Source organism: Gorilla gorilla, chromosome 6 (assembly GCF_029281585.2).
Source record: "Gorilla gorilla gorilla isolate KB3781 chromosome 6, NHGRI_mGorGor1-v2.1_pri, whole genome shotgun sequence".
NCBI lineage: Eukaryota > Metazoa > Chordata > Mammalia > Primates > Hominidae > Gorilla > Gorilla gorilla.
The window spans coordinates 40,463,905-40,487,004 of NC_073230.2; the positions used below are offsets into that span (position 1 = coordinate 40,463,905).

The window sequence follows — 23,100 nt, forward strand, 5'->3', positions numbered from 1 at the left end:
TGGATTTTCCCAGGTGATGTCACAGCAAAAGAGAAAAAAAAAAGTACACGTAACATACATAAATTTCAGGTTCTTCCTGTTATGCCAATAATATATTTAGGTGGTATTTTTGGTATGACTTATTTATTTCGTTTTTTAAAAATGTTTATTTTATGTACAAAGAACTAACATGGTTTCTTTCATTGGGTGGATGCCTTGGATAATCCATTCAAGGAAGATCACTTAGTCCAACTCAATGAAACCTATGTCCTTTGCGTACTGACAGAAACACCCGAGGCACATATTGAGGCCGTGTTTCCAGATCAGACTATGCTGGTTTGGGCAGATGTGACAAGAGTGAGAACCCTGGCCCAGCTTCCGTGGGTGGCTCCAGTAGGGCTGCTGGTGACCCATCTTGCTTTCGGGAGTGCAGTGAGGCAAAAGGCTTTGCTATGATTTAACATAGCCTATATTTGACACATAAAGCATCTTTTTTTTTTTCTAAGAAGCTCAGCAAGGGTTTTACTCTATCCAGCATAGTTTTGGATTAACCATTTTGTATGGAGAATCTGAAGCTCTCCTGTAAGAACTTATATGGTATTAAGAAAATTGAATAAACAGTGAAAATGAAGTACATATTTGCAAAGAGCACTTTATTGCAAGAATATTTTATCAACACCTTCTCTACATGTAAGGATGAAGTTTGTGGGAAAATTATGCATTGCTACTACCGAATCAATATAGGAATATACAGACAGAACAAAGTAAGAGAAGACGTAACACAAAAGTCCATTTTTTCCTTCAATTTTCTTACATTAAAATCTTTATATTTATTTATTTATTTTTTTTTTATTTTTTTTGAGATGCAGTCTTGCTCTGTTGCCAGGCTGGAGTGCAGTGGCGTGATCTCGGCTCACTGCAACCTCTGACTCCCGGGTTCAAGTGATTCTCCTGCCTCAGCCTCCCAAGTAGCTGGGATTACAGGCGCATGCCGCCACGCCTGGTTAATTTTTGTATTTTTAGTAGAGATGGGGTTTCACCATGTTGGCCAGGATGGCCTCGATCTCCTGACCTCGTGATCCACCCGCCTCTGCCTCCCAAAGTGCTGGGATTACAGGCATGAGCCACTGCGCCCGGCCTAAAATCTTTAATTTTTTAATATGATATGACTAAGACATGAGCTGTATTTGAATCGAGCATTGTGTCTAGCACAAAATAGGTATGTGAGAGTGTTTATCAACTGAATGAACCTTTTAGGGTCTGGGTGAAGTTTAAATATATCTGTTCATCAAACAAAAGGAACCAGTTTTTAAAACATCTCTCATCATTATTCTAAGATTTTTGGTTGTTGCTGTGTTGGTAGTATAAATCTTAGGGAAAATTACTAAGCTATGTTTGTTCCATAATGACTTTACTTTTACTTTATTTCAGATAAGTAAAATTCTATAATTAAAGCACTATTTTAAAATGGCAACTTAGTTGAAAGGGAGAACATATCTGACTTTTTCTTAAACTCTAGTAATATAAGTTGGACATTAGATCTGTGTTCTTTATAATTAAAAGGTGTTATAGCAGATATATCAAATTTTCTCAAATTCTGAAATTCGGTCCCTACTCCCTTCCATTTTAAGTCCATGAAATTACAAAATGTCTTTTTCTCCCTCTCTCAGAAAGCCTGCTAGTAAGTTGATAGTCTCATAATTGACGGCATCTTAGAATTGAGTAAACACGATTTCCAAACAGTAAGATGATAACTTGCAATTTTTCACATCTGAAAAAGAATGTATCTGCAGTATGAGTGTGTGTATATATATCGATATAAAGATGTGTATGTGTATATATCTTTGTACAGCTATATATATACACACATACACTATATAATTCATAAAACATTTGATCACCACCCTCAAAATATAATGGTAGTTTGGGGATTAGTAGTCTTTAGCTTAGATGATTATAGTCAAGTTTAAGTAGACTTTCCTTGGTCTAACTTTTTTCTGTCATAGTCATCCAGATTTTTAACAAACAAGATATTATAGAAGCTGCATGCAAGTCTATTTCTTCATTCATAGCAATCAAAGCCTAATTATTAAATGCTTACAGCTTTTCTTTGATGTTTAATATGTGAAAAGCAGTCTAGATTTCTCAAAGAGCACTATTTAAATAAAACTATCTCATTAGCTTGAAAAAAAGGAATAGTGTGGAGACTGTGGAAAAGTACTGTAGAGTTTATAAAAATACCGCATAATCTGTGAAACATTTGAAAAGCCCAAGGGCAAACAATTCACACAGTGAAGAATTAAACACATTTTAGTATCTACGAATCTAAGATCTTTTTGTTACACATTCAGGTAGTAGAAATCGTCTTTATTCTCTACCTCTGAAGTATGGCTCTTTTTGGAACATACATTTTGAGTTTAAAGAGGAAAAAAGTCAGTATAAGTTGGTAAAAGAATGATCATCTTTCTTATGGTCTCATCAAATAAAAACAAAGAGTGATAAGAAATTTGATGGCCAACTTTAGGACCTTTTTTTTTTTTTGGTAAGTATACCAACAATTCATGAATACTATGCAAATTTCAACTGAAGATCTTTCATTCTTGCCAGTCCTCACTAGCAATCTGACCAGAATTCATCTTTGTTCAAAGATAATCTCACATAAAGTGATACTGCAGTCCTTACACAAAAATTACTCTAAGGTCTTATCATTTAAAAAGTGTAAAGACTCAGGTGTAAAATGTCAGCATTCTGGCACTATTCTAAGGAAGACACTGAAAATTAGGGCAGAGTATTTTTAAACCAATAGGCTTGTAAACCTATACCTGGTATATAAAGTTCTGGCTTACTTTGCCAATGGTCATCTGTTGCAGATGCTTCAAGAGAAGAGTTGCTGGAAAAAACACATCAAGTGTAGAAGACGTGTTCAAAAATAGAAAATACTGTCCTTGATCTACGAACTCTCTTCAAAGGAAGTTTTAATATTTAAGTCTTCAGAGTCTTTAAATGTGAACTGGAAAATGTGGAAACTGGAAAATAATTACTTTGTGTGCTTTTTGTATGAGATTAAGGTCTCTACTATAGCAGAGTTCTTTACAAGGAATATGTAGGACAAGGCTAAAGACTGAAGCAAGAGGTAAGAACTTCACTTAACACAAACTTGATAACTGAAAACTTTAGTTATCACAGTATTTCATTCTGATGATAGTTTACAAGTCAATTAATGAAAATTGATTGGTATGTCTACATGAAAAAAAATTACCTGATTTAAAGCAAGTCTTAAAGTACCTGAATGCAAACTGATTACTTTTAAAGGTCTACTTGACTCTGTCTTACAGGAAAGTGAAAAAGATTAAATTCATGAATATAGCTTTAAAAACTGTGACTGCTTTAATTGTGATACTCGCAGAAACATGTAAACTACATTGATAAGGTAATAAAATTGTGAATGCTAAACTGTGTATTACTCACATAAGAAAAGGCATATATTACCATAACATGGACACAGTATCTGCAACAGTACCAAACATCAATTTTTCCTATACTTTTTCAGTAACCTGTACTATTTGACTTTCTTAAGCTTGGGTTTTTTTGTTTTTTTTTTTTTTAATGTTACTGTCTTAGGGTGATTAGCACATGCAAAATCAAACTGTAACTTCATCTTTTCTGTATGGCTGTAATAATTTGGGGGGGCATTTAAATAATTCTCCCTAATTAGATTTTCAACTCAGCGGTGGGGAAAAAGAAACACACACGCTGCAAAGTGAAACTTTCTCAATACAGGCATAAAACAAAAATGAAACTAAATAGCAAAGAGTGGGAGGGGTAGAAGAGATATAGGAGGAAAGAGGAAAAAACAGATTTCAAAAGCTAGTTATTTAAAAATGGGCAATTTTAACCAATTTTCCCAAATGGTAAAGCAGCTACTGAGTCAGAATTTTGTGGATATTTATGCAAATAAACAATTTCAATGTTTAGAATTTATTCCTCTATCTTTCCCACATTCACTGCCTCTAATATCTAATAGCATTTTTTCAAGATAAGTAAACCACACACACAGCACATGGAAACTAAGTAATTTATACTGACAACCCTTAAGATACCCTGAGTTCTTCTGTCCTTGAATTTGTCCTAGGACAACAGCATAGGTGACAAGCAATACCCAGAGATGCCGGGCTTGGATGCAGGCTGCCAATAAAAACTAAGCAAACTGCTTTAGGAAATGATCTGCAGCATGATCTAACTTCTCTGATTTAAAGGAAAAAAAAATCTATAAAATTTAGATAATTCAATTATTTAAATATAACTTAGCCATAATATTCTAGGCTTTTACTGTAATATAAATTTTTGAATCTTAATTTTCAATATGTTATAAATCAGTAATCTAGCTTTTATCAATTCATAAAACATACCAGTGATAATCCCATTCTATAAAATCCTGGGTAAAGCTCACATGCACAAAATAAAAATTGATAATCTTTATTACTACCCATAATAACTGTTCCTAATCCTAGTAACACAAAGCTTGTGGCTGTCAGTAAAACTGAGTCACATAGCCAACTGAATGAACAACCAAATTGAATCTTAGAGTGTTTCCCGTCAACCTGGAAAGAGACTTCTAAAGGTACTTTGTTTTTTCTCAACATCTACATGTGAAACAAGAAGCTCTTAAAATTAGAACATATAAAATGTAATTTCTGAGACCTAAGACTCTTCAAAGTTTTGCACATTCATTTCTTCACAAATTATAAAGAAGTTTTGCATTATACTGGAACATTATTTTATTTCCTAAGTTTGTATTTCAAAATGCCCAAAATTTCAGTAAGTTATAGAATCAAATAAGAATCACATAAAGTTAGACAAGAGAAACTCATTTACATGAACCGTACACACTTACCCTGAAGGTAACCGGACGAGCTACACCAGCAAAAGAAAATTCTTCCTGTCTGAGAAGTACTAATATAGCACAAGGTGCAACTGAGGGCGGTTCCAAAAGCCTTGACTAAGCCCTATGCAAAAACCTTGTGACGCACTGCTGCACAGTACTTTATATATGCTCTTGGTTACAGCCTCGCTAGCTCTGAGCTAGTCACAAGTCAATCTACATAACATTATCAATTGAAGTTATGTGACGATTAAAGAGAAGGTAAATCTGTACTATTAGAACTGGCAACTGGCTCTGGAAAGAAAAGAGGAACCTCTACACTAACACTTAAAAACATTCCTTTCCTCGTGGTTTGTCAGTGGTTTGTCAGTGTACTTCTGATATGTGAACTTTTCTGTATATTCTATTTTAATACAAAGTTAAAAAGATTAGGTTGCTGTTGCCAGGGCTGGAGGAGGAGGATGGGGAATTATTGCTCAATGGACAGAGTTTCAGTTTTAGAAGATGAAAAGAGTTCTGGAGTGGACAGTGGTTATGGTTGCACGGCAGTGTAGATGTACCTAATGCCACCAAATGAAATGCTTAAAAATGGTTTAAATGGTACGATTTATATTATGTATATTTTACCACAATTAAAAAAAGATTAGCTCACTTAAAGTCCATAAACAAAAAGAAATGATATATGCAAATGTGGTCAAAAGACTGTTAATAGTCTTTATCAAAGGGCAGTGGGATTTAAAGTAATTTTTATATTTTCCTATACTTTTAATAAGACCAGCCATAAAATCTGAAAATAAAAATTAATTTGTTTTTAAAAATTGGGGGAAAAAGTTCCTTCCTGTTAAAAATAAGAGCAGTCCAACTGTCATGAAGAAAAAAAATTTTTTTTTTTTTAAAAAGAGAACTAGTCTTGCTTTTAACCTGAGTAGTAGGGTGGCAGTATGCTAATACCATGTGTCAGGACCTGATAGATAAGTTATGCCATGGGCTGTGGGAACCTTTATCATTAGGGAACATGGCTACACTACACTTATGTAAATAAATTTTTATTATCGGCTTTCTCTCTACTGTCCTCAGAGAAATCTAGTCTAGGTAATATTTCAGTAATCAAATTTTGTGAAGTATCGTTCGCTATTAAAAACAACATGAAAAAAATTTTAAATTGCTGTTAAAATTGGTGCTAAAAAACTATCCAGGCTGGGTGTGGTGGCTCATGCCTGTAACCCCTGCACTTTGGGAAGCCTAGGCGGGTGGATCACCTGAGGTCAGGAGTTCGAGACCAACCTGGCCAACATGATGAAACCCCATCTCTACTAAAGATACAAAAAATTAGCCGGGCCTGGTGGCAGGCACCTGTAATCCCAGCTACTCGGGGTAGGAGAGTCACTTGAACCCGGGAGGCGGAGGTTGCAGTGAGCTGAGATCGCGCCACGGCACTCCAGCCCAGGCAACAAGAGCAAAACTGTCTCAAAAAAAACAAAAAACAAAAAAACCCCAAAAAACCAAAAAACAAAACCATCCAAATTTGTATCTACCAAACATGAAACCTTTGACACTGCTATCTTATTTAAATAAAATAATAAAATTCATAATGAAACACTCCTCTAAGAGAACAGCCTATTATCTCTAATCAGTAATGAAGACTCGAGGGCCACAAACGGCTCCATTTCTAAAATATTTCTGTATTATGTATGAAAATGATGACTTAAATGTACTTTAATATTACTATAGTTGACAATGGTAAGAATTTAAAATACATCACTTTGAAAGATGATTCACAGATCACTTTCAACAACCAAGAATATTGAAATGATAGTTCTACAATCTTTTTGGAGTGCAATTTAGAAATATTATTAAAAGCAGTAGAAATATACATCCCCTTTGACACATCAATTTTGTGTCTAGAAATTTTTCCTAAATAAATTAGGCAGTACACAAAACTTTAGCTGCCAGGACATATACTGCAAATTTGTTTTATAATTCTGGGAAACTTGAAACAACCTAAATGGCCAATATTTAAATGTTCACTAATACAGAAGAGGTGAATAAGCTGTGATACATACACAAAATATAAAATTATACTGCTCTTAAAAATGATTATTATGAATAGCTAAAATGTATTGTGTTTACTATGTGCCAGATGCCTCTAAGCACTTGACATTCTTTGTCTCATATAATACTTATAAACAACCCTAGAAGGTACGTGCTAGTATTATTTTCAATTTACTGGTGGGCAAATTAAGCCTTATACTTGATAAGTGGCAGAAATGGATTCTAACTCAGTTCTCTCTAACTTCAGAATCCATGTTTCAGATCACTGCACAGTACTGCTCCATGAGCTGAGTATTTACAGACATATGGTCTACTACTGATTGAAAAAAGTTATAATATCTACAGCAAGAGTCCAATTTGAGAAGGAAAAATCTTTATACAAGTATAGGAAAGTTTAAAATAGAATACATAAGACAGTATTTGTAATGACATTAAGGGGCCATTTTTACAACCTGAGTTTTAGAAAATAAATGTGCTCCTTGGGAAATTTAAATAGCGTGTTAAAAACGTCATAGGAGTAGCACCCATCATGTCCATAATCAGAAAAGAAAGTTAAAAACCCAGTCAACATCATATAGTTGGATTGTCTGAAACAATGTTTCTAATGGAGACACAGACGCAAGGAATCCAGCCAGCTTTGTCGGCTCCAAAACAAAACACTTTATGGCATGAAAAGATGGCTGGTATGTTATCAAGAGGAGTGTTGGTCTCTAAGGGTAGGTGGTTTGGGCTCTGCTGGTGTGTGTGCCTGTCCTGCTAGTCTGATTCTAAGGAGAACAGAGAAGAGAGGGAATATGGATGTCACTTCCTGTCCATAAGGAACTTCATCTTTTTAATTCCACCCAGTGTGTATGTGGTAGGAGTCGGGTGGGAGTGAGATAGTGGGACTGGTGGGGTGTCCCTGGAAGAGGGACTAACATGTATCAAGCACTTTCTTGCTTTTTCAAAGTCCCAGAAGCATGCGATGGCCCTTTATATACATTGTAATTTAATTGGTGTAATTTTAAGAGAAAAATAATACTTCCTCCCTTTTTATAGATAAAGAATCTGAAGTCAGGAGAAGTTAAGTCACTTACTACTTATGTGACTTAATGTACAAGAGTTGGGACACTTTTTTTTTTCTTTTTTTTTTTGAGACAGAGGTTCACTCCCGTTGCCCAGTCTGGAGTACAATGGCGCTATCTGGGCTCACCGCAACCTCCGCCTTCCCAGGTTCAAGTGATTCTCCTGCCTCAGCTTTCCTGAGTAGCTGGGATTACAGGCATGCACCACCAAGCCCAGCTAATTTTGTATGGGACACATTTTGAACCAAACTATATCAGGCTCTCTCTGGGCAACACATAACATGAGAGGGCTTGAGAAGTCTATGAATGAGTAAGAATGTTTAAAAAATATGCCACAAGAAAGGAATAAGGACACAAGCAAAGCACTGAATCAAAGACACTGAATTTTGTTTCTAATAGCTCTAGGGCACTTAAAAAAAAATTTTTTTTTGAGAAGGGATAGAAAGGATATGGAAGTACGAAGTTGTAAAGACAGGTTCTTTAACTGCACAATGGACTTTCACCTCTGTACACAATAACTGGGGCCTGTTGCCTTGGAGTTTTATTTACTCATTGACATAGAAACAGAAATCACTCCTACCACTCCTAGAGGCAAACTCTGGATCTGAAATTCATATGCCAAAGAGCACAGCACTTGTACAGAATTCACAAATGCAAGATTTTTTTTCCTCCCCTTTTAACGCTGAAACTGGATGTCTTTATCAATGGAAAAAGGGATATCCATTTTTATTTCTGAGTAACTAGTTAAGAGCTTTTTAGATAGTCAATTATTCAATCAACTTGAAAAACTAAAAATTATCACTTCATATTTTGCCATCAAAAGATTTCTTAGAAATTCCAAATAATGAAAAAACAAAAAGCCCACAGAAAACCAAATATATGAATTTAAGCTTTAATAACTTATTATTTGTTTTTAACATTGAGACAGGTAAGTAAACAAAGGCATTGCATTAATTAAAAGTTGCATGTAAAAGAAATCACATCATAATCCCACATAAAACTTGTAGCAAGTATTTTTATTTCTCAGCAATACAATCTACACTTATTTACTAACTTACAGTTGGGCTACTATAATCCAATTACCTTTCCAACAAGGAATGTATTTTTAAACTTAAATTGGATGACACCCTAGGAAGTTATTCCAAACAAAACAATGAAGCTGCCATATACGGAAGACAATTTAGTAGAAGATGAGATGCAATAGTCTCTATACTGACTCTTGCAAAACTTGTTCTTGCTAATTGCTGCATGATGTAAATAGAAAGATGATTTTTTTAAACATACAAAACATCAGTCTAGGTATGTGACTTCTCTTCAAACTTCCCTGAAGACAACAGTGAACTGACTTCAATATTATGACTGTTCAAAATAGAACTGAAACAAGGTACTATAAATGTTTATATGAATATGGTTTAAAATGTATAAGGAGGAGAAAACAGAGATGAAACAATCATTTATTATATTTTTTGAAAATGAATGGCAAATGAAAATTTTTTTTTTTTTTTTTTTTTTGAGACGGAGTCTCACTCTGTCACCCAGGCTGGAGTGCAGTGGCACGATCTTGGCTCACTGCAATCTCTGCCTCCTGAGTTCAAGCGATTCTTCTGCCTCAGCCTCCCGAGTAGCTGGGACTACAGGCGTGCGCCACCACACCTGGCTAATTTTTGTATTTTTAGTAGAGATGGGGTTTCGCCATGTTGTCAGGCTGGTCTCGATCTCCTGACCTCATGATCCGCCCACCTTGGCCTCCCAAAGTGCTGGGATTACAGGCGTGAGCCACCGCACCCAGCCCTCATTTTTTTTTTAATTAAAATTTTTTTAAAAAAACATAGAGACAGGGTCTCATTATGTTGCCCAGGCTGTAGTACGGTGGCTGTTCACAGGCATGACCCCACCACTGATCAGCTTAGGAGTTTGGACCTGCTCTGTTTTCAACCAGGGCTAGTTCACCCCTCCTCAGGCAACCTGGTGGTCCCCTGCTCCCAGGAGGTTCCTATATTGATGCCGAACTTAGTGCAGACACTTGATTGGCACAGCACACTAAAGCTTGGAACTCCTGGGCTCAAGTGATCCTTTCACCTCAACCTCCCAGGGACCATAGGCGCTAAGCCAGTATGCCCAGCCTCATGTTTTTTATCATTGAAGATCACTGCAAAAACTTATCCCAGTAGATGACTGTGAGTGAGACTGATTGCAGCCTTATGAATTTACAGACATAGGTATATGCAAACTGATGAGAACCTATGGTCCCCATCTCAATGTATTTCTTAAACTTTGCAAAAATCTAGGCCTGGGGCTGAGGCTCACATCTGTAATCCCAGCACCTTGGGAAGTCGAGGTAGAAGGATTGCTTGAGCCCAGGAGTTTGAGACCAGCCTGGGCAACATACAGAGACCCTGTATCCACAAAAAATGTTAAAAAATTAGCCAAGTGTGGTGGCATGTGCCTGTAGCCCCAACTTCTCAGGAGGCTGAGGTGGAAGGATCACTTCAGCCCAGAAGGTAGAGGCTGCAGTACAATCATGCCACTGCACTTCAGCCTGTGTGACGGGGGGAGGCTGTCTCAAAAAAAAAAAAAATTGCAAAAATCTAGATCAAGTAATTTAATTTTCAAAAACTCAAGTAAAATTGTTGAACATGAACTATATCTTTTTTACTTTCTTACTTAAAAAGCATTAAATTCTGTTTTAAACTTTTAGCAGAAATGACACTGATGTTACAATAGGTAGGTCAGGTTCAAGAAAATAGGATGTAAGACAATAACATAAATGAAGGGAGTCTTTCCTGGCTCTCCTTTCAAATGCCATATGTTTGAATATTTCAAGATGCTTAGCACTGACTTTTTTTTTTTTTTGGAGATGGAGTCTCGTTCTGTCGCCCAGGCTGGAGTGCAGTGGTGCAATCTTGGCTCACTGCAGCCTCTGCTTCCTGGGTTCAAACAATTCTACTGCCTTAGCCTCTGGAGTAGCTGGGACCACAGGTGCACCCTGCCACACCTGGCTTCCTGGCTTCCTTTTTTTTTTTTAAGAGTCGGGGTCTTGCTATGGGGTGTAGTAGGTTGGTCTTGAACTCCTATGCTCAAGCAATCCTCTCACCTCAGCCTCCTGAATGTTTTTATTTTATTATAGCTGAATCTCTATGATTGAAATGAAACAAGATGAAAAATTTTGGACTCCTTCTACATCTCACAATTGGTATTCCTGCCCTTAAAAAGAAACAAACAATATTGTTTAAGATCACTATTTTGTTATAAGTTAAATTAAAAATGGCAAAAAGGTAATGCAATTTAAGCTTTTATTATTGGTGCACTATATCGAGTACATCTAAATGAGGAGTAAAAAGTTAAGATTTAACTTACTACCCTCCCTTCTTACTGTGCCACATAAACACATTAAGTAAATACTAAGGCAAGAGAACAATAAACAAAATTATTTTGAGATTTAAATTCATGAATTAATAGTAACTAGTAGCAAAATTATCTGAAATCATACGAAGGACTGGCGGGTGATAACTTGAGTTGAATACTATGCATCAATTAAATACATTTTTAAATAGTTATGATATCCATGTGATATAATAGCATAAATACAATATAGTTATGAAAATATAAGTATAAATTTATAAACAAATTAAGTAAATAATCTTGATTTAAAACATTACAGAATGACTTCATTTGGGTAAAAAAACTATACTTAATTATATACATAGAAAAATAAAGGAAGTACACTTACTAAAATGGGGGTCTTTTAAGGTGGTGAAAATTATAGATTTCTTTTGCTCATCTAGATTCACTTTTATATCAACGTGTATTGTATGATATAAAAAGAATCAATACAAAATAAAATAGATAAATTATTTATTTATTTGAGACAGGGTCTCACTCTATCACCCAGACTGGAGTGCAGTGGTATGATCTTAGCTTACCAGCCTCAACCTTCTGGGGTCAAGTGATCCTCCTGCCTCAGCCTCTCGAGTAGCTGGAACTATAGGCATGTGCCACCACACCTGGCTTTTATATGTGTATGTGTGTGTGTGTGTGTGTCTTTTAATTTCTTACTTAAATAGGATTAAATTCTGTATTTAAATAAACTTTTAGAGGAAATGACATTTATGTTGCAATAGGTAGGTCAGGTCCAAGAAAACAGGATGTAAGATAATACCATAAATGGAGTCTTCATTTATAGTATTGATACATTTGATTTGTGTGTGTGTGTGTGTGTGTGTGTGTGTGTGTTTTTGATGTATTTGATTTTTAGTAGAGATGAGGTCCCCTTATTTTGCCCAGGCTGGTCTCTAACTCTTAGGCTCAAGTGATCCTCCTGCCTCCACCTCCCAAAGTGCTGGGATTACAGGTATGAGCCACCTTGCCTGGCCTGGTAAATAGTTTAAAATAAACAAATTCCTTATAAAAAGCTAGATCATAATTCAGGTACTCATGAGTCCAATTATTAAGACTTCTTTAAAGTTAGGTCACATGACTGGAAACCCATGAATGTGGACCTCATAAGTTAGTTTTCTGAAATCTATAGTGAATCACATGATCGATCTATGCTTGCTATAAGTGTACTAGAGGGGATTCAAAAGTGGGTAAAACATATATGAAAGCTTTATTATCTATAGTAACTTATGTTTCTTGCATAGTTTTAGCCAAATTAAATTTCAGTAGCTCAAAATTAAATAATTATATATGCAATGCCTCCAAGACCCCCGGGTCACTTTAATCATCTCCAATGATTACGGCAGGCATTCAGGGGATCAGGCCCTGTTTTCTACAGTGCTAAGTGCTCAGGTTACAAATTGTTGCTCAAAATTTGGCATAATGCTGGATATCTCCCCATATCCCATCTTTTTAAACTTTAAGAAAGATGTATGACATCACTAAACATTCTGCTATCTCCAAATCTGAGGGCTCAAATGGAATATTGTTTAGAGATAATTTTTTAATGCATTACATAATTAAACCTACTTTAAGAGAGTATCATGTCTAAAAGTAAGTTGAACAAAATTAGCTTTATTAACAGAAGGGAGAAGATAGGACAATATGTATTGAATAACTACTATGTGGTAAGCACTGTTTACAACTTTATGTATATCATCTCTTTTTCAATCTTAATCCAGGAAGGCACTTAGAATAGTATACTGTTAGAATTCTCCAAAATATAATTACTTTAAAACATCAAGTGAAATAAAATACAAACACTAAGAATATATTCTTTATTAATTATTATTATTAGGCCTTATAGCAACATTGCCTGACAAAGTCAAAATACATTCTTAATATAATACCCTGAAGTAAACAAGACATAAGAGTATTTAGGTGAATCATCCCCATTCTAGATAACTGGAAATTGAAGCTTAGAAAAGTTTAGTATCTTGTCCAAGGATAAACCATTAAAATGTGGCAGAGCTGAGATTTGAACCAAGGACTTACCAACTACTAAACTTTCAGAGACCACCCCATTCCCTTACAAGATTGTCTTCTGTTCAAGCCATAGATTCTATAACTTGTTAAAGGAAAAAGATACTGTATATCATTACTAAATAAGCCACACACAAAGAATTACAGAATAAAAATTATGGAACACTAGAGTTTCCTATCTTACCAAAATTAGGAACATGTGACAAAATCTCTTTTATGTACATATTGTACACAAAATAGAATTTTTATTCTATTTATCTAGCTTAGAAAGACATCAAAATTTTAAAAATTGACAACAGGCCGGGCACAGTGGCTCACAGCTGTAATCCCAGCACTTTGGGAGACCGAGACAGGCAGATCACAAGGTCAGGGGATCGAGACCATCCTGGCTAACACGGTGAAACCCCGTCTCTACTAAAAATACAAAAAAATTAGCCAGGCGTGGTGGCAGGTGCCTGTAGTCCCAGCTATTCGGGAGGCTGAGGTGGGAGAATGGCGTGAACCCGGGAGACGGAGCTTGCAGTGAGCCAAGATCGCACCACTGCACTCCAGCCTGGGCGACAGAGGGAGACTCCATCTCAAAAAAAAAAAAAAAAAAAAAAAAAAAGAAAATTACATAAAAATTGGCAACAAACGTACACCTGCTTAAATTACCCAAACAGGGAAACTTTATCCAAAAGCTTCAGAGTACAAGAATCAAACTGAATGCTGACTGTGCTACTTAACTAGCTATTTCCTAAGTGAGTTAACAGAAAATTAGGAAAGTAACTACAGCTAGACTGTGTTTTAAGGACTAAATAAATGCGTAGAGTATACTTGGTCAAGGTAGACACCTCTAAATTTTAGTTTTTCCCTAGTTATCGAACAATAGCACAGTGCCAAATTAACCCAAATGGGAGTCAGTTTCTAACTGCTTTCTAGTTCTAGTCCCAGTGAAGCCTCCTTTTTCCTTAAGCCGACTATAGTGAGTTTCTATTTTGCAACATTTTGCTATGCTGTATATAATGCTTGGGTTCTCAACTTTTTCCTGTCTCATTGAATTTTATCTAGCAACTTGTTCCCTTAGAACCCTAACCATTTGACAGAGAAATCCAGATAGACTGAAAAACTGATCTTTTTCACTGGGAAAAGTCTGCCTAACCAATGATATCGGAGATAAGGCAAAGGAGAAGGCTAGGCCTTCTGACAAGGCAGTAGAGAAGACAGAATGGGGACAGGAAGGATCTTGCAGGCACTCGCTCTCTACTTCCACCTAATTACAAGAAGGAACTTGGCAAACAAATGAAGCAACTCTTTAATGAACTGCTAAACTACTTTGTAATCTATCAGCACCTTGAAAATGAGGAAGATAAACAACATATATGAAAAAAATGACAAAATGGCATTTAAGTCTATAATGGCAGAAAGTTGTCTTACTTGGTTTAAATTGTATAGATTTAAGCAACTCTGAGAGTTAACATAAAAGTGCGTAACACAAGAAAGATAATTTGATATAGAATAGCAGTGTGTCACAATGGCCAGAGAAGTCTGCCACCTGCTGATGGAAAAACTGAATTGTATAGATTTCCCTACTGCTGTTTTTAAGGAGAGAAAAAAAACCTATCAGGTATGGTTTAATGACATTACATGTCAAGTTGTTAGGCTGAAGATATAAACTACAACCTCTAATTTAAAAGAGAATAAAGATTAAAATAGGACTTAAGATTCTTTATATATCTCTCTCTTTAATAACTCTCTCTAAATATGTAATACCGGAACTATTTCTATTTTTATTTTTTATTTATTTATTTTTTTTGAGATGGAGTCTCACTCTGTTGCCCAGGCTGGAGTGCAATGGTGCAATCTTGGCTCACTGCAACCTCTGCTTCCCGGGTTCAAGTGATTCTCCTGCCTCAGCCTCTTGGGTAGCAGGGATTACAGGCATCTGCCACCACTCCCAGATAATTTTTGTATTTTTAGTATAGATGGGGTTTCACCATGTTGGTCAGGGTGGTCTCGAACTCCTGACTTTGTGATCCGCCCACCTCAGCCTCCCAAAGTGCTGGGATTATAGGCGTTAGCCACCACGCCTGGCCAACTGAACTATTTTTAAAGCAAACAAAAGAGGTAAATATGGAAACTATTTAACATAAAATACACAGGAACATTCAAACTACTATGAACATTAAGGATAATCCAAAACACTGGGCAAAAAATATAAAGTCCTATAGACTTCACCTCTGCAATCCATCTCTCTTCTGTCTTCCTCTTTCTACTCCTCCCATAACAGTTTAATACTTCATTATCTTTAATACAGGCTTATTTTAATTCCTGCTCCCCACCTCCAGATTCTAATAATATTAATTTAGTGTGTGCTCAGTTATCAGTTTAATTGTATCAAAACACATTCCAGATGGTATCACTTATTTTAAAAACCATACCCAAAGCCTCTCTAGCAAATAAATTGCAAATATCTTATACTAATAGAGATGTTCTACAATGTGGTCCCAACACACTTTAAAAAATCTTGTTGCTTTTAAAAAACCGAATTAAAAAATATATAAAAGCAATACATGCTCATGATATGTCAAACAATATAAAAAGTTAAAGGATGAAAAAGTTGAAGTCTCCCTTCCTGGTCTCATCCTCCCAAGTCCACTGTCATTAGTAAAACTAGAAACAGCTTCCAAAGTTTTTTTTGTTTGTTTGTTTTGTTTTGTTTTTTTAATTTCCAATGACATAAGGATATACATGTGTATTTCTTTTGGGAGCACAACTGTTCTGCAACTTGCCTTTTCCCCTTGTCACCATTTCTTGAGCTTTAATTTTAAAATGTTAACATAGCCCGGTACAGTGGCTCACACCTGTAATCCAAGCACTTTGGGAGGCTGAGGCAGGTGGATCACCTGAGGTCAGGAGTTCGAGACCAGCTTGGCCAACATGGTGAAACCTCGTCTCTACTAAAAATACAAAATTAGCCAGGCGTGGTAGCAGGTGTCTGTAATACCAACTACTTAAGTGGCTGAGGCACGAGTATCACTTGAAGCTGGGAGACAGAGGTTGCAGTGAGCCAAGATCGCATCACTACACTCCAGCCTGGGCAACAGAGAGAGACTCGGTCTCAAAAAAAAAAAAAAAGTTAACTCATACAGATTTTTTTTCACAGCTGCCCAATATTTTATTATACAAATGCACCATCATTCATTTAACCAATGTATACTGCCTTTAATAAAGTAAATGAAAGTACCTATTTTTCTATATCCTCATCACTCTCTCTTTATACAGTAATTGTCTGGCAGCACCGATTCTATTATTTGTGAGCAAGTAACCAGGAAGTTTTGTTACACATAAAATTTGCATTTTGCTGTGGTAAGAATTTGAATTGTTTACTTAAATGATTCTCAAGCTTTAGCACACATCACAATCACCTGCAGGCTTGTTAAAACAGACTGCTGGGTCCAACCTCAGTTTCTGATTGTTTGTCTGGAGTAGGACTAGATAACTCGCATATATAACAAGTTCCTGCTCAATGTTGATGCCATGGTCTGGGACCACTCTTTGAGTACCATTGGTGTAAAACACTAGTATATGGGATCCTGTATTTCAAAATAAGGTTTCATCCTTCTCTAGTTGTCATGGTTTATATAACCAGCTCTTATGAGCCTGAGCCAGGTTGTAAAAAATTGCTGTATTGTAGGAAAAAATGCCCACCTCTTGCCTGCCAATCAATGGCTAGTATTGGTAACCGAGGTGAAGAAAGTAAAAGGATCTAAAGATGTAATGAGCCTGGGCAACATAACAAGACACTGTCTGTTTTTGTTTTTGTTTTTTTTCGAGACAGAGTCTTGCTCTGTTGCCCAGAGCTGGAGTGCAATGGTGTAATCTTGGCTCACGGCAACCTCTGCCTCCCGGGTTCAAGTAATTCTCCTGCCTCAGCCTCCTGAGTAACTGGGATTACACGTGCGCGTCTCCATGCCTAGCTAATTTTTGTATTTTTAGTAGAGACAGGGTTTCACCATGTTGGCCAGGCTGCTCCAGAACTCCTGACCTCAAGATCTGCCCACCTTGGCCTCCCAAAGTGCTGGGATTACAGGCGTGAGCCACCGTGCCCAGCCACAAGACCCTGTCTCTAAAAATAAAATTAGCCAGGCATGGTGGCACATGTCTGTAATCCCAGCCACTTGGGAGGCTGAGGGGGGAAGACGGTTGGAGCCCAGGAGGTCGAGGTTGCAGTGAGCTATGATTGCACCACTGCACTGCCTGGCTCACAGACTGTGATCCCATTTCTTAAAATAAATAAATAAATGACTGAAAGAAAGAAAGAAGTAATGGCTTTTAGTCAGAAAAAAATTTGTGAATAAATTTAAAATTAAGTATCCAGTTCAAAGGGGACTCCATCTGTTAGGTAAATGAATTCACAACAAAAGGAAAGAGAAAAAAATTGTAAAGCTAAAACTGTTTCAGGAAGGAGCTGTTTCTAGCTAATATACAAGTAGCTCACTAGATAAGAGAACAACTTTTCATTAAAGTTGAAAATGTGGTTAACTTGTGGCATATGGATAATCTACAGGAAACCTGACAAACATGATTTGAAAGGACAAAGTCATACATGCCTGGTACAAACATTTCCACGTTTACAAATTTGGGAATTCAAGATCATCTTGAATATAGCCTTTGATAATGTTAAGAGTTTAATGGGCTGGGCATGGTGGCTCATACCTATAATCCCAGCACTTTGGGAGGTAGAGGTAGGAGGATCGCTTAAGCCCAGGAGTTTGAGACCAGCTGGGCAACATGGCAAAACCCCATCTCTACAAAAAATACAAAAATAAGCCAGGCATGGTGGCATGCACCTGTAGTCCCAGCTACCTGGGAGGCTGAAGTAGGAGGATCACTTGAGTCAAGCAGGTCAAGGCTGCAGTGAGCCATGATGGTGCCACTGCACTCCAGCCTGGGTGGCAGAGTGAGACCCTGCCTCAAAAAAAAAAAAAAAAAGAATTTAATGTATTTCTCTGTTTTTCAAACCGGAACAATCATGATTTTTATCCTTCAAACATCACCACAGCCATGAATCATTATGCAATGTCATTTCCTGTTTCTTTATCACATAGCCTTTTGTTGCTATGTCTCACAACCTTACACAGGTTGAGTATCCTTTACCCAAACTGCTTGGGACCAGATTTCGGGTATTTTGGGATTTTGGAATATTTGCACATACATTATATCTTGGGGATGGTGCCCAAGTTTAAATATGAAATTCATTTATGTTTCACATCTACCTTATATACATGGCCTAAAAGTAATTTTATAAAATATTTTACACAATTTTGTGGCTAAAACAAATTTGTGTACTCTTAACCATCAGAAAGCAAAGGTGTCAATATCTCAGCCACTTGTGTGGCATCATGTCAGCGTTCAAAAAGCTTCAGATTTTGAAGAGTTTTGGATTTCAGATTTTCAGATTAGGGATGCTCAATCTGCATTCGTTTTGGAGTACTCTTAGGTCTATAGTTTTGAAGCTAGTTGTGACACATAATTGGGAGATTAGCTTCCACATCTCACTAGGACATACGAAGGAGGTGGCTATGTGTTGAGAGCTACTTAAAATCTAGATATTTCAAGTGTGAATGAATATATCTTTACTCAGGGTAAACAAAAGATACATGCTATCAGGCATGGTGGCTCACACCTGTAATCCCAGCATTTTGGGAGGCCAAGGCGGGCGGATCACCTGAGGTCAGGAGTTCAAGACCAGCCTGGCAAATATGGAGAAACCTCATCTCTCCTAAAAATACAAAAATTAGCTGGGCGTGGTGGTGCCTGTCTATAGTCCCAGCTACTCGGGAGACTGAGGCATGAGAATTGCCTGAACCTGGGAGGCAGAGGTTGCAGTGAGCTGAGATCATGCTACTGCGCTCCAGCACAAAGCGAGATTTGGTGTCGGAAAAAAAAAAAAAAAGAAGACAGAAGCTGTTCTGAGTTTGTGTTCTCTACTGCTGTATTATGAGTAACTAATTAATGGACTCTCTCCCTTTCTTTCTTACTAATAATATCTCATTTTTGTTGGAAGGTGGCAAATGTGCTCAATCAGAAAACAATTCTTCAACTTCACTTACATAAGGGTGGCCATATAACCTTGTTCTCTCCAATTATCTGTAAGCAGAAAATTCAGCTTGACTGAAATAGGTATTTTCTTCCCTGATTCCACCTTTCTGCTGCCTGAAACATGGATGCATTGGCCATGACTGGAACGACCATCTCACGACCATGAAGAAAAGACAAGGGAAATGTCAAAGACCTATGCCTTGGTATCCTTATGGCCCTAATTAACACAAGCAACTGCCTGTTTTTTTGAATTGTCATTCCATCAGAAAAATAAAATTTACTGTTTACTGAAGCCACTGTTTTGGGGTCTCTCTTTCTCTTAGTCGAGTGCAACTAATTTTTAAAGAGACCAGCTAGTCAGGTGGCTCATGCCTGCAATCCCAGCACTTTGGAAGGCTGAGGTGGGAAGATTGCTTGAGCCCAGGATTTTGAGACCAGCCTGGGCAACACAGCAAAGTCTTGTCTCTACAGAAAACAAAAAATTAGCCAGGCATAATGGCTCATGCCTATATTCCCAGCTACCTGGGAGGCTGAGGCAGGAGGAATACTTGAGCTCAGGAGTTTGAGGCTACAGTGAGCTATCATCATGTCATTGCACTCCAGGCCAGGCAACAGAATGAGACCTTGTCTCAAAAATAAATAAGACCAAAAGAAAAGCACCCATTCCAACCCTCAAGTAACATAAATAATAATAAACAATATGAGACACTGTATAAATTGCTAAATTGTGAGAAATCATCAGGAAATGCCAAAGGAATTCAGAGAAAATGTTTTACAAAACAAATCAAGAATTCAAAACAGGTCCTAAAAAGTCATAAATCTAAGCACTGATATAAATTAGATAAAAATTGAGATATGGAGGTATTTTAAAAGTCTGTCCAGGTATGGTGGTTCACACCTATAATCCCAGCACTTTGGGCAGCCAAGGCAGGAAGATTGCTTGAGCCCAGGAGTTTAAGACCAGCCTGGGCAAATAGTGAGACCCTGTCTCTACAAAAAAAAAAAAAAATTTAACTTAGCCAGGTGTGGCGCCACATGTCTGTAGTCCTAGCTACTTGGGAGGCTGAAGTGGGAGGACTGCTTGAGCCCACGAGTTTGAGGCTGCAGTGAGCCATGATCGCTTCATTGCACTCCAGCCTGGCAGCAGAGTGAGACCTAGTCTCAAAAATAAAATAAAATAAAGTCTATTTGATTCACTAAAGCAGTTGTTTAAAACTTGGGTTGCTTCTCCCTTCTTTTTTAAAACACAGACTCAATAGTGGGCTTTCGATTCACTCAGTATAATATCCAGAAAACATGTGATATTTTCTTTGTTTTTTTTGAGATGGAGTTTCGCTCTTGTTCCCCTGGCTGGCGTGCAATGGTGTGATCTCGGTTCACTGCAACCTCCGCCTCCTGGATTCAAGTGATTCTCCTGCCTCAGCCTCCCGAGTAGCTGGGATTACAGGCATGTGCCACCATGCCCGGCTAATTTTTTGTATTTGTAGTAGAGACGGGGTTTCTCCATGTTGGTCAGGCTGGTCTCGAACTCCCAACCTCAGGTGATCCACCCGCCTTGGCCTCCCAAAGTGCTGGGATTACAGGTGTGAGCCACCGCACCCGGCCCTTTGTTCTTTTTTTAACTGCTCCTTGAGGAGCAGGGCTAACTCATAGGCAATGCACCCAGAGTTGGCCTATATTGTCTTAAAGTGGAAGAAAGGAAGAAGTTTTTGTTAACAGTTTATCTACTAGGACCAGGCACAGTTGGTACACACCTGTAATCCCAGCATTTTGGGAGGCCAAGATGGGTGGATCTCTTGAGCCCAGTAATTTGAGAACAGCCTGGGCAATGTGGCAAAACCCCCATCTCTACAAAAAAATACAAAAATTAGTTGGGCGTGGTGGTGCGTGCTTTAGTCCTGGCTACTCTGAAGGCGAGGTGGGAGGATGGCTTGAGCCCAGGAGGTGGAGGTTGTGAACTGAGATTCAACCACGGCACTCCAGCCTGGGTGACGGAGTGAGACCCTGCCTCAAAAAGAAAATAAAATAAAAAAAGAAGTTTATGTCCTAGAAAGAAACACAGTATACTAAAGTTTTAAAAAAACCACATCAGCTACGTAAGTAATAGTTGACGTTAACAACAAAGCAATAAATTGTTGAGATATGTTTAAATTGGAAATGAGCATTTTTAACTGGTTGTGGAGGTTCTAGTGATCGTTCCATCTCTCCTATCCCACATCAGCTACTTAAGTAATAGTTGACGTTAACAACAAAGCAATAAATCGTTGAGAGATATATTTAAATTGGAAATGACCATTTTTAACTGGTTGTGGAGGTTCTAGTGACCATTCCATCTCCCCTATCCTGCTGTCTAAATAATTTCCTCCCTTCCTTGTTGCTTTTTAGGAGCTAAGCTTAAGACTACACATTCATTCTAGTGTTGTGCTTGCATTTTACTTCACTGGATAAATACTCTACTTTAGAGAATTTAATAAAGGATATTAGAATAACTGAATAAGATTAAGCAATCTCATTTTTTTTCCTTTTGGCTCTTTCTTTGAATTCTAGTCTCATCCTCTTTTTGGTAGCTTTATTAGAGAAAAACTGAAAATTTGCTGATAAAAATAGAATACATTCTGGTATTGCAGGAGAAATTAGAAAAGAAGTCGGTATGTAACATTTGAAAGAGGTGTCATTTAGTAGGAAAAATCAGATTAACTGGATAGAAGTAATGAATGAAGTAGGTGGAGGCAATTAATCTAAGGCTGTAAATAATATAATATAATAAGAATATGGAGAATAAGTAACTATAACTCAGTATGAATAGTACACTTTTATTATTTTTTTATTTTATTTTATTTTGAGATGACATCCTGCTCTGTCACCCAGGCTGGAGTGCAATGGTGCAATCTTGGCTCACTGCAACCTCTGCCTCCTGGTTTCAAGTGATTCTCCTGCCTCAGCCTCCCAAGTAGCTAGGATTACAGGCACCCGCCACCACGCCCAACTACTTTGGTTTTTTATTTTTAGTAGAGACGGGGTTTCACCATGTTGGTCAGGCTGGTCTCGAACTCCTGACCTCAGGTGATCCACCCGCCTTGGCCTCCCAAAGTGCTGGGATTACAGGCGGGAGCCGCCGCGCCTGGCCCAGAGTAGTACACTCTTTCAGAAAGACAGAGATGTTCCGTATTCCCCTCAAAAGGCATCTGTCCACATCTCCCCTAGAACTTTGCTAGGCTGATTATTCTTTCTCCTCCTCTTATCTTTAACCATTTGCTTTTCACTACTCCTCTGCCCACCAACATACTCCTGTGCCAACCATTCAAAAAACAAAACAAAATACCCATCCTCAGCACAACTACTACCTCTGCCCAATAGTCATTTTTTAGTTTTCTTCACATCATTGTTTTACCAATGGCGGCTCAACCCACTGCTACCATAGCCTTTCAGACCAACTTCTGATCTTGTCATCAACTTCTGACCTTAGAGAAGATGGACATAGCTAATTCTGCCCCTTCTTTTGGAAACATTTCCTGTTATTCCACCTCTGACAGCTTTCAGCATCTTTACTGAACTTGGCATTGCCAAGTTTTCTGTTTTCTTCTCGCTGTAAAACTATGGATGAGAAATAATATCCAGCTC

At 37.5% G+C, this 23,100-nt stretch overlaps 2 protein-coding genes across 5 annotated transcripts in view; both read right to left on the reverse strand.

Moving 5' to 3' along the window:
- Positions 1-23,100, reverse strand: part of NT5C3A (5'-nucleotidase, cytosolic IIIA) — a 47,989-nt gene that overhangs the window by 21,201 nt on the left and 3,688 nt on the right. For 2 of the 4 annotated variants that reach the window (XM_055347527.2, XM_019030894.4), the window contains exon 1: positions 4,874-5,242. The exons of the other annotated variants lie outside the window; for them this stretch is intronic. The gene's annotated coding sequence lies outside the window, so the exon portion shown is untranslated. Of the gene's footprint in view, positions 1-4,873; positions 5,243-23,100 lie in introns of those variants that run through there. 4 annotated transcript variants of the gene reach the window in all.
- Positions 14-4,857, reverse strand: LOC129523807 (small ribosomal subunit protein uS14-like). The gene has a single exon (XM_055347535.2). It carries the CDS (start codon positions 391-393, stop codon positions 223-225), a length of 171 nt encoding a protein of 56 aa, XP_055203510.1. The 5' UTR covers positions 394-4,857; the 3' UTR covers positions 14-222.